Raw genomic sequence first — 12,143 nt, forward strand, 5'->3', positions numbered from 1 at the left:
CAAAATACATTTAAAAGCTGTTCCAAAGTAATTTATCTGTATTTTTGTAATATATTTTATTTCCCCATTTCATAGAATTATTTTCAAGATAATTTGTAAGTTAAAAGCTCTAGATGGCACCTCAAATATTGTATGAGTGCAACAACATTATAAAACATGAAGAATCAAATAAAACAGAACTAAAACCAGCAGGCAAATAAATAACAAGAGAAATAGCTGGAAGAATAAAAAGAACACATCCTGTTTTAAAAGAGTTCAGACAAGTAAAGTAATTCTTATCTGAAAGTCCCAAAACGTTGGTAGGTGCAATTAGGAGTCCTAGTTAGCGCATTGCTCAGCATATTCTCATCATCTATAATCCTCATAGCTGCAACAGATGTCTCATTTGTGTAGGATATTTGCATCTTTCCAGTGGTGAAAAATGCACCCCTTGAAGGAGGACTCCTACAAAAGCATTGTTCCTTTGAAGCAAGTTCTTGTATGTCTTGCAAGAATGGAATTGTATATCTGTATGGGGAATTTGAGAAGGCCAGTTGGCAGAAATACATGAGATTTCCTCCATGTTTTGGCAATCAGATAAGCATGTGTTGGCTTTCTAATACTTACTGTGGTTTGTTTGTTTGTTTGTTTGCTTCAATCCATAGTCCTTTTGATTCCGAGGATTTGATTTTGTCTCCTGGGTCCACCACTAAGTTTTCTATAGGGAGTAGAAAAAACTCCATATACAGCTGGACTCCTCCAAACACTCCTAGCTTCCGAGAAAGATATTATCTTGTAAGTATCCATGAAGTAGGAACTGTTTCTCTTCTAAACCCAAACCCTAACCCAGTGTTTCTCAACCTTAGCAACTTTAAGGTGTGTGGACTTCAACTCTCAGAGTTCTCACAAAGTTGGCTGGGGAATTCTGGGAGTTGAAGTCCACACACCTTAAAGTTGCTAAGGTTGAGAAACACTGCCCTAATCTATAGACTTTTCTATGGTCTCTTGTGAAATTAAGGCTGTTAAAACTTAAAAGTCTCCTGCCAGTTCCTGAAAGTTCTTCATTGCTGGATCAGAATGTTATAATAAAGGAAATCCAAGCAACATGGGGAATATTAAACAGCTGATCTATTAACAGAAGAGATCCACTTTTGGCAGGCTTTGAGTTGGGTAGAATTTCCCTGAGTTCTGATGGCTTTCCTGTTTCAAACATTCTTGCAATTCCTGTTAGGAAAAATACCATTCTTTCTGCATCATTAATAAGCAATCTCCCTTTTAAGAAAAGGAAAGATGTCTCATGATGATGATAATGTTGATGGTGGTGATGATGACAATGTTGATGTAAGAGATATCTGGATTCTGTTCAGGGTTCTTAGCAGAAATCGTCTTGGTTGGTGCAGTGGAACGAACTGGACAAAGGGTGAGGAAGTGGAGAAAAGGAAGAATATTCTTGTTAGTTCTATTGGAAAAGATTCAGAAAAGAGCCATCAAATGATTAGGAAGCCGGAGCAACTGCTCTATAAAGAAAAAGTTATAGCATTCGGTACCAGCTTAGCTTTAATTGCTGGCCACCAACTTGGATGGATTTCAGAAGAGACTAGTTAAAATTATGTTGTGTAAAACTGTCCATGGTTACTAGACATGTTAGCTATATGTAACTGTCAGTACTTGCAGCATAATGTCTGCAAAAACAGTTGCCCTGGAATATGAGTATTAAGAGGTGTTATTCCATTGTGTTGGCATCCCTTAGGAATTTGGCTGACCACTTTCTCAACCTTTTGACCCTGGAGGAACCCTTGAAATATTTTTAAAGCCTTGGGGAACCGCTGCACATTCAGACTCAAATATAGGCCAGAAGTTACAAAATGATTATATTTGTTTCATGGGAAGGCCTGTATATATACATTAACGGTGTTCTTAAACTAAAGATAAAGAATGAAACTTACCACTTTAATGTGAAGTTGCCCAAATTTGAAACAATTTTTTAAATAAATCATGATCTCCCAGGGAACCCCTAGTGGCCTCTTGTGGGACCCTAGGGTTCCATGGAACCCTGGTTGAGAAACCCTGACTGTAGGGATTGAATTCTATGATAGACAGGCCCTTGGTTTGATCAACTAGTCTTCTTAACATCTCAAGAAGGTTGTCTTAAGATAAAAAGTCCCAAAAAAGTATTCTAGGGTGCCATTGAGTGTTAACAGTGGAAAATTCTTCCCCTCTGCTGGGTTAAAACCAAACATGGATTAGAGGTCACAAATACCATGGTAGTTCATCATTCATGATATCTTGAAGAAAGGGCAATGAGAGAAAGAGAAGGTGTACCAGAGAATGATATAGTGCTAACCTATATAAATGGGGAAAACGAACAAAGCATACAACTGAAAGAATTAGCATGTGCTGTATGTAAAATTAATATCTCTGAGAAGAGCTTGATTCCTTGTGATTTCATTAAATACCCATGAAGTTTTTTTGGCAGCATTATAATGTGGATTGTCACTGCCTTCTTCTGGGATATTTTGTTCTTGTTTTGACTTAGTTTTATCTCAGTATTATCTGGAGTCTCCTATCCAAGAACTAACCAGGTCCAACTTTATTTAGCTTCTGAACTCATTACAAAACTGACCATGTGCTGCCACCTTCTGAGACATATTAACTTAGAAGTTAAGCCTAAATAGTATGAAGGTCATTATCCAAAAGAGCATTGTACAGTACTTTCTACCTGTTTCCCACAGTCTGTTTTGCAACAAGGAAAGAAACATGCAAATATTAGGGAAGAGACCCAAGATTCCTGCATCCTGAGCTACTTGGCAGACTGTGATTTTAACATGAGTCTGAGGAGTGTAAGTCACAGCCTTACGGAGACAACGGAAGGAAGTTCATTTAGTTCTGAAAGTCAGAAAGGGGCAGAAAGCAGAAACATGACTCCACCATCAAATCACAGGAAGTTGCCATTGGCTATACTACAGAATAATTGTGTGGAAGGAAAGCAACAGGATATTTCAATATGCCAGCCTCCTGGCCGCAGAACTTTAGATATCCTACAAGAGACACCCTACGCTGAAACTTCTCTAATGATTCCATCACGTTCGCTGGAGCAAGACAAAGATGGCAGTAAATCCATCAGTGGGGACTGGAATCACTCTTCAGAGCAACAAAGGAAGATTCTCTCTGCTGAACAAAGGGACTGGAATGGTGATAGCGGTGGTGGTGGTGGTGGTGATGATGTTGCCAAACCTAGTGGAAAGACCAAGTCAGTTGAGAAGCTCCTACAGGAAGTATTACATTTGATGAAGTCACAGAATCCAAATCCTGGCCCACTGGAGGAATTGGAATACCAGGTCTTCTGTATCCAGGACAAATTAAAGGTATAGTAATCTTCCAAGTATTTTGGATTTTGAAAAGGCTGGCTAGTAGATTGCAAGCTCTGAAGTCCAAAACAAACAAACAAACACACTCTAGAATGCACTAGATTAGGGAAGCCTAATAAATGCATACATTCCCCTACTCACTGTATATGCATACATACAAAATAGGTCAAAAATTAGAATAGATTTAATTGACAAGTAAATGTAATTAACATTCAATTTAATTAATTCAACACTTTGGGAAGAGCTCTGGTGGCTGCGTCCAAGGCTTTATTTTGCAACTGACATTTTTAATGACTTTAATTGGCAGTCTTTCTGTTGATTAAATATTTAAAATGTGTTTTTGAACTATTGCTTTTGAACTGAATTGAATTAGTTACTTGTATTACTCCTATGAAGAACTCTGCTGTCAAAGATATATATGAATAATCATAATTTTGAGGCTTAACCTCAGTTTTACTGAGAAAGGTTAAACTGCAATGTCTCTGAGGACCTGTTTATGCATTAAATCCCCCCTACTGTTGTGGCCACATTTTTTTAAAAAAATCTGTTATTAAGATACAGGTAATCCTTACTTAATGACTGCCAACTGGGACTGGAATTTTGGTTGCTAAATGAAGCAGTCATTAAGCAAATCTGACCCAATTTTACAACCTTTTTTGCAGCAATTGTTAAGCGAATCACTGCAGTTGTTAAGCAAACCACATGGTCATTAAGCAAATCATGTGGTTCCCCATTGATTTTGCTTGCCAGAAGCTGGCTAGGAAGGTCGAAAATGGCAATAATGTGACTATGGGATGCTGTGACAATCATAAATGCGAACTGGTTGCCAAGTGCCCAAATTGTGATCATGTGACTGCGGGGCCACTGCAATGGTCTTAAGTGTGAGGACTGGTCATAAGTAGGTTCTTTCAGCACCGTTGTAAGTTTGAACTGTCACAAACAAATGGTTGTTAAGTGAGGACTACCTGTAATGAATTTCGTATACTGTGTTACGGATGCTTTTGAGAACACTGTCTGATTGCATAGAAATGTAGCTTGCTTTGTGTCACAAACAGCCCAGAAAGTATCATCCAAAACACTGTTCCATGGAGAGTTTGATGGTGGAGACCGTGTTGGAAAGCTTTGACTTCCTCAATGCTGACTGCAGTGCTGATGAACTCTCATCCTTCGGCAGTGTTAGAACCTGCAGCACCAGGTAGATACTTACTAACTGCCATAATATCACGTTTTGTAGCCCTACACTGACTATAAACTGAGCCCTGAGAGTAAAAAGCTAGAGAAAAAAATGAAAAGATTGGCAGTTATGCTCAGTCTAGTACTGCATGCCATCTTTACCTAACTGGACCAAGCTCTCCATGGGGAAAGATGCAGTAGCATGGCTTAAGCTGACTGGTCTATGGTGGGGTGAAGGAAAGAAAATATTTTGATGCAGATCCATGGGAAGGGAGTTTCACTCAAGATTTCGTGAGTCAGATAGCTTGTTCCGACAGGCCAGATTAGGTTTGTGAGCTGAAGGTTTCTCATTCCCATTGTAAGTGTTTTATAAGTAAGTGAGCCTGACTGTTTTAGTGGCATATAAGACATATCACATGTCAAGGCTTTGAAATGGGGTTAGCCAAATTCATGAAGGATCAGGTTTTCAGTATCCATTAATCCCTGAAGTAGTCGAATGTTCAGAGGCAGTGTACTGCCAAATACCAGTTGCTGGTGAGGACAATTGGCCTTATGCTGCACTTATCAGGAGCATCTGGTTGGCCACGGTGGCAATCAGAGCCAGCATCTCTGATTTGATGTCCTCGTGCTGTGTTGGGACTGAAGCTCCCAAGGGTGGCTAAGAGTGGCTGAGAGTTGCAGTCCACATCTAGTGGATACCAAGTTGGTGAAGGCTGAGATGGACCTCCCTCTCCAGTAAAGCTATAGGAATATTCACCATCTTCTCTACTGTAAATAAGAACAGGATGAGAGCTTAGTTCTCTCCACCTCTGATTTAGATTTACTGCTTATTACATGCTTCTTCTCTCCTCTTGTGCTTGGCACCAGCATCTACAATGATGCTACCCTTTCTTCCCTGTGCTGTGATGCCCACATGGAAAAGGAGTTAACCACAGGAAGTGATGACCTGGATAGACTTCTGGAAATCCACCTGCAACTCTGCCGAGTTCTTCTGCAGGTGGGGAATACCGTTTTAATTCAGTCAGCTAGAATCGTATTGTTGTTTTTATTCCCAAAGAATGAGAGGCATAGGATAATAACAGTAAGTTTATAATCTGTGTTGGGGAGATTTCATGGCCTGCAAGCTGCTGAACCATTCAGAACTCATTGCCAAATGTAAACATGTATGAATGTGACAAAAATATTTGGTGATATTAGATCAAAGAGCTGGCAAGTGCAGTATTTATTTCCTATGCAGTATCCAAACAGTTGTATCTGGGAAAGGCCAAAGCAGGATATGAAGTAATAACATTCCTGCACATTTAATGTATGCATGTGTTGCTTCCACTATATGTATCTATGCCACATGTTTACTGAGCATTTCATGGCACATTTTGTAGATAAAGTTGTTTGAGTAGCAGAGATTGTAATGCAGTGTCTAGAAAGGATAGCACTCCTACGTATACAACCCAAAATATGGATCCGGTACGTAGAGGACACCTTCGTCATAATAAAAAAGGAACAAGGTGCTGGTTGTCACCTTTAAAGCCCTTCATGGCTTGGGACCAGGTTACCTAAGGGACTGCCTTCTCCCACTTGTCTCTACACATCCAATTCGATCTGGTAGATTGGGCATGCTATGGATCCCGTCAGCCAAAGAATGTCGGTTGGTGGGGACTAGAAGGCATGCCTTTTCAGCTGTAGCGCCTGCCCTCTGGAATATTCCCCCCTCAGAGATCAGGATGTCCCCGACCCTGCTGGCCTTTCGTAAGGCCGTGAAGACCTGGTTATGTGCCTGGGCCTGGGGCCATGAGTGTGGTAATGGTCCTGTTACTTGGTTGTATTAACATCTTACATCGTTTACTTGGCAGCCATGTATATTTATTTTGTATTGTACCTATTTTAATTTTAATTGTTTTATTGTTTTATGGTTTTTATCGTTGTAAGCCTCCCAGAGTCACTTGCTGAGATGGGCAGCTATAGAAATTGAATAAATAAATAAATAAATAATAAAAATAAAAATAAAAAAAGAACTGGAGGAAACACATGAAACCATCAACAACATCTTCAATGGAATAAAATTCACAAGGAAAGAAGAAAACACCACTCTATCCTTCTTTGGACATCCTCATCAGTAGAGGAAATGATGGCAAGCTAGAAACACAAGTCTACCGGAAAGCTATCCACACTAATCAAGTGCTCCAATACCAAAGCAACAACCCAACCTCCCACAAGAGGAGCTGTGAAAGAACATTATTCAGACAAGCATTAACACACTGCAGCAACCCAGAACACCAGAAAAAGGAAAAAGAACATCTATACAGCATCCTCAACTTTTTCAAAAAGTGTCTCACCACTCAACCCACTACAACCCGACCAACAGAAGCTATGAAAACGATAACACTACCATACATTAGAAACATCTCAGAAACAACAGACAGACTATTACAACTACATGACACATAAACCAACTAAAACTCTTCAAAACATATTAAGCAACCCAAAAGACCCAGTAGCCCAAGAAGAGAAAACAGGAGTCATCTACAACATACAGTGTAAGGACTGTAGCAGCCACTATGTAGGACAGACAGGCAGAAGACTAGCAGAGCGCATCCATGAACACCAACTAGCAGTCAGAAGACATGATGAGAACTCCTTAATCTCATAGCACATGGACAGACTCAACCATAGTTTCAACTGGGAGACTGTGAGCATCCTAAACCAAGCCAAATCCAAAAATGCCAGAGAATTCCTGGAAGCCTGGCACTCAGACAAAGCAGCCATCAACAGACACGTAGAGGTAAATGAGATTTACATACCATTCAAAAGAGACAATAGAAAAGCCGAAAGACCAGTACACTCCCTTGGCAGCAATCAACACCCAGATATGCAAAAATCAACACTAGGATTAACACCAGATGAACAATCAAACAGTACATTATACCTTAATCAAGGAACTATTAACTCAATCAACCAAGCAGCAAACAACAGCCCAATCAAAGAACTCCCAAGGAGAGAACAACACATCCACCAACACAAGCTGGACAAACTACGGTATATAAACTGAGAGCAAGGTCCACTCCCTCTTTGCACTGAAGATGTTGCCTAGTCTGGCAATGAAATCTCTACAAGAAAACAACAAGGCTCAGAGAGCACCAAGGACTCCACGGTTCAACCCTGAGCTACAAATATTCGCTTCAATTGGTAACACTTCAAGGAGCCAGACCTGGACAGATAACTAATGTCTCATCTCGAACTTTCTTTTTTGAGGAAGATTGCTGAGAAAGTGGTAGCCTTGCAATTACAGAGGGCTCTGGAGGATACAGATTATCTGGACCTGTGACAGTCTGGAGTCAGGCCCAGACATATGCAATGGTCATTCTGGAGGGACTTGTTTGGAGGGAGAGTGACTATCCTTGTCCTTCTAGACATCTCAGCAGCCTTTGATACTGTCAATCATCATTCTGGACCACCTGCAAGGGTTGGGAATTGAGTCTGTGGATGGGAAGAAAGAGACTCAACACAAGCAAGATGGGGTGGCTGTTAGTTCAGAAGCCCTCTGCTTCCAGGACTACACAACTCACAGCTCCAGCAAAAAGTGTGGTGAAACCTATGGCCAGGGAGGTCTTTGTCAGCTTTGGTTGGTGTACCAGGTTCACTGAGGGTGGTCACTCATACCTGTCTCTAGGATAGATTACTGTAATTTGTGGATGTCTGCAGCTGGTCTAAGATCCAGTTCATGCTAACTAACCAATATTGCCATATTATACTACCGCTACTGTAATGTGATTCTGAGTGCAATTCAAGGCGCTTGGTTGCTACCTCTAAAACCAAACATGACTCAGGGTCTGGGTATCTGAGAGACTACCTTTCCCAAATAGAATCCACTGACCAGATCTGGATGGCCAGATAATACATAATAAGGCTCCTCGCTCACCAGGAGGTGTGGTAGAAAGGGGGTCTGGCAGTGGATGTTCTTTGTGGGGGATTCCCTCCTGTGGAACAACCTACCCCAAGACATACAGTAACCTCCCATGGACTTCCAGAAGCTCATAAAAACTCAACTCTTCCAGACAGCATTTGTGGGCGTTGACTGCAAAGTCATCAGTGCCAAGAATAGTGTTAATGAATTGTCATAATTCTATATTGAATTTTGTATTGTTTGTTTGTTTATTATTTCTCTGTAGCCATCCATCTCAAATACATGACTCTGGGTGGCTTAGAACAATTAAAAGCAATACAAAAAAAACAGATTGCAATATAAAAACATATAAAAAGCATATAAAACCATAATTGTTTTTTTTTAAAAACACACATAATCTGCAGCTGAGGTGTAACAACAACACTTAACTACTGTATAGACTCTACCACACACCCAGGTCGCCAAGCCTTGTAGGAAAACCCTATCTTTAAGGCCTTGCAAAAGGCCAGCAGGGTTGGGGCTAATTTGATCTCTGGGGGGATGATGTTCCAAAGGGCATACTACTTACTAGAGGCAGCATACCAATCAGGTAGATGGGTAGGTGGGAGGGTGAGTGATTGACTTATAGGCAGATAGAGATGATTGTGGAAAAAAAAAAGAATGACTGGAAAACATCACCTCCCTCATCTGTTAATGATGGGGTCAGACATGCCAATTGGCCAGACCAGTATTTTTCCAACTAATGAAATAATCTGAAAGATCAGGCTTGGAACTTTGAATGTATGAAGCTGAGCTATGCTGCAGCACAACGTAGCTCCAGCTAGTCTGCTCCACTTGGCAACTGGAGATGCTTGGAGTCAGAAAGGGAACCTTCAGAACCAATGCTGTATGATGGACCTATACTCCATTCCACAGTTGTCAAAGGGCTATAATTGATGATATCCAATTCTGTAACTACTGTAAGGACATTATAGAATGCTACTACTTTCTCCATATTTGCTTATGCTGTAGGAGCGAGTACAGCTCTTGCCCAGCCAGTGGGTGTCCAGAATGCTGAGTCTGCATGCTAGTTACCCGCAGGATCACCACAATCCCCAGAGGAGAGAGACCAATTGCTGGAAGAGCCATGATGCTTTGACGCCTGGAGGTCCTATTCATGCTGATTCACAAACAGATCCTCTGGCTAAAAGCCTGTTGCCATCAGCATATTTTCAATTATAGGAGTCAAAGGCTCCTAAGCAAATTTAACAGTCAAAAAGCAGGAATAAATGTTGAGTTCTTTCCGTATAAACAGTGGGGTCTCCCAAGGATTTATGAAGAGTTGAGTCCTCCAAAGATCTGTAAAGAGAGGCACCCCTTTTCTCTCGTTCATAAAGCATTTGGCTTTAACTATAAACATCATTTTGCCGTAGAAACCGATGATCAAAAGTGATTAAAACTATGGTTGTGAAAACAAAAAGGAATTCTACAAGGATTTCTCTAAACTAATGCTGTGCCAAAACTCACCTTGCAATTTCTCAGAAGTTATCATCCCCTACATAAGAACCTTCTGCTTTTTCTACCTTATGCTCAGGATGTTTGAGAATTCCTTCTGAATTTCTCTTGGACGTTGTTTAGAGTATTGCAGAGAGTATTGTGATAACTTTCCTACACAGAAGCCTCCTAGCCAGCTGATACTTCCCAATCAGAACAAGTCCCCTGAAATGAAAGTATGGGAAGCCATAGAAGAACACTGGACAGATGATTGTACAATGAAAAACAGAACATTTGCTCACCGCCCTTGGCCACCTTGTAACTATATATGTACAAGAACACCCCATTCTCCCAGGAACATTTCACCAAAATGCTATTCTTTGGGGGGTGGGAATCTCAATTGAAATTGGTAGGAAAAAATGTATAGCATTACTTGAAAGTGCGCTGTATTATTCTGGGCTGATTAAATGAGTGCTAAACTGGCATGTGTAAAGTGATGCACATTGGAATAAAAAGTCAGAACTTCACATCTGCCTTGTGTATCTGAGCTGGCAGAGGATAAGCAGGAAAACAATATCGGGGGTATGCTGGAGGAAAATGCCATCCATAATTACTGTGGAGGAAAAAAAACGTATTTGGTATTGATGTTTTAAAAAATGTAAAATAAAACTGTTGTCATCATAAAAAGATAACATCTCCTTCAAGTAGAATTTGATTCCTGTGATTGTATGGAGTGGTTTGTCATGGCCACCTTTCAGGGTGTTTTCCCAACTTCCTCAGCCTAACTACTTTCCTCAGATTTCCTGGTCATTTCCCATCCTAGTACTAACTAGCTGTCACCTTGCTTAGTTTTTTCAAGGTTAGACAAGATCAGCTAAGTGCTGCCACCTACTGTGGCAACTTCCTTCTTACCTTTTTATAAAGATGTGGTGTGACTGCACTTGGAATACTGCATACAGTTGTGGCCACCTAATCTCCAAAAAAGACTTTTAGAGCTGGTAGAAGTGCATAATGGTGAAATTACCTCTGAGCATTTTTCTTTGGTCCCACATGTTGGTGACAGCATAGCAACTTCGAGAAGAAGGAAGTGATTTTAATTTCTGTCCAAGGTCAATAATGGTAGGCAGATTTTATCCCTGATGGCCTTGAAGAACATTTGGAGCAGGTTCAGCTGATTTTGGCTGGTTCTGTGCTTAATCTAAATCACTGAATATTCATATCTTTCTCTTTTGTTTTGTTCTCTTTTGTTTCCAGAAACTCATAAAGCCGAACTTAGCTCCAATTATCCAGGATAACCTTTTGAAAGAGGTGTCACAACAGAAGCATGTCTTGGAAATAATTTCTGCTCTGGCTACTCCTGTGCCACGAAACGTTACTTCTGTTGAAGAGAGTAAGTTATGTACATCCAGGATTTGAAAGCTGAAACAGACTGTAAAAGATTTCTGAACGTCTCTCTAGAGAATCTTCAACCTCACTGTTTCCCAACTGTTTCCCTAATGCATCCATTAGATCATCATCAAAATGCTTTGTGGTCTACCATTCCCGTCAAGAATTTGGCCTGTATGGGTGCCATGTTATGTTTGATTTCCCCCTCCTTGGCTGATAACATCTAAAAGACTCCAAAATTAAACAATACTTAAAAAAAAAACTAAAAATAATCTTGTGAGATTTGAAATGTCTTGAGAGTTTGGCATTCCAAATGTCAAGAGAGCTTAATGTTCTTGCCTAAATTCTTATGCGGTCTCATATATATATATATATATATATGAATAAATATTGTTCTGTTCTGTTCTGTTCTGTTCTGTTCTGTTCTGTTCTGTTCTGTTCTGTTCTATTCTATTCTATTCTATTCTATTCTATTTTTTTATTTTTTATTTTATTTTATTTTATTTTGGTGCCTGCATATGGACCACCTGCAGGTTGATTTATTCATCATGCAGTCTGGTTTATTTATCCAAGTTGTGGAGTGCCAGAAAATGTCTTTGGATCAATTGCTGCTTTCTTGTAAGTCAGAATTCAGGGCTAAGCAATCATAGACATAGTATAGCAACAGAATGAATGAAGTGCATCCTTCCTGTTGTCGTCGTTGTTGTTGTTGTTGTTGCATCAAAGTGAGAGCTGGGAGGGCAGTAAAGGTGGCAGATCAAACTGTAGGAGTCAGGTTGTGCTCTCTGGGATCACATCAACTGTCAGCATCGATCATTTCAACATTTATTATGATTCGCAGTTTGTATGACTGCATATGGAAA

At 40.2% G+C, this 12,143-nt stretch overlaps 1 protein-coding gene across 1 annotated transcript in view; it reads left to right on the plus strand.

Annotated features, from left to right (window-relative positions):
* Positions 1 to 12,143, plus strand: part of RIPOR3 (RIPOR family member 3) — a 63,118-nt gene that overhangs the window by 35,563 nt on the left and 15,412 nt on the right. The window contains exons 11-15 of the mRNA XM_063297056.1: positions 645 to 774; positions 2,712 to 3,344; positions 4,403 to 4,542; positions 5,388 to 5,517; positions 11,149 to 11,284. Coding sequence (XP_063153126.1) covers positions 645 to 774; positions 2,712 to 3,344; positions 4,403 to 4,542; positions 5,388 to 5,517; positions 11,149 to 11,284 — 1,169 coding nt within the window. The remainder of the gene's footprint in view (positions 1 to 644; positions 775 to 2,711; positions 3,345 to 4,402; positions 4,543 to 5,387; positions 5,518 to 11,148; positions 11,285 to 12,143) is intronic.

Source organism: Candoia aspera, chromosome 3, assembly GCF_035149785.1.
Source record: "Candoia aspera isolate rCanAsp1 chromosome 3, rCanAsp1.hap2, whole genome shotgun sequence".
NCBI classification, from domain to species: Eukaryota; Metazoa; Chordata; class Lepidosauria; order Squamata; family Boidae; genus Candoia; species Candoia aspera.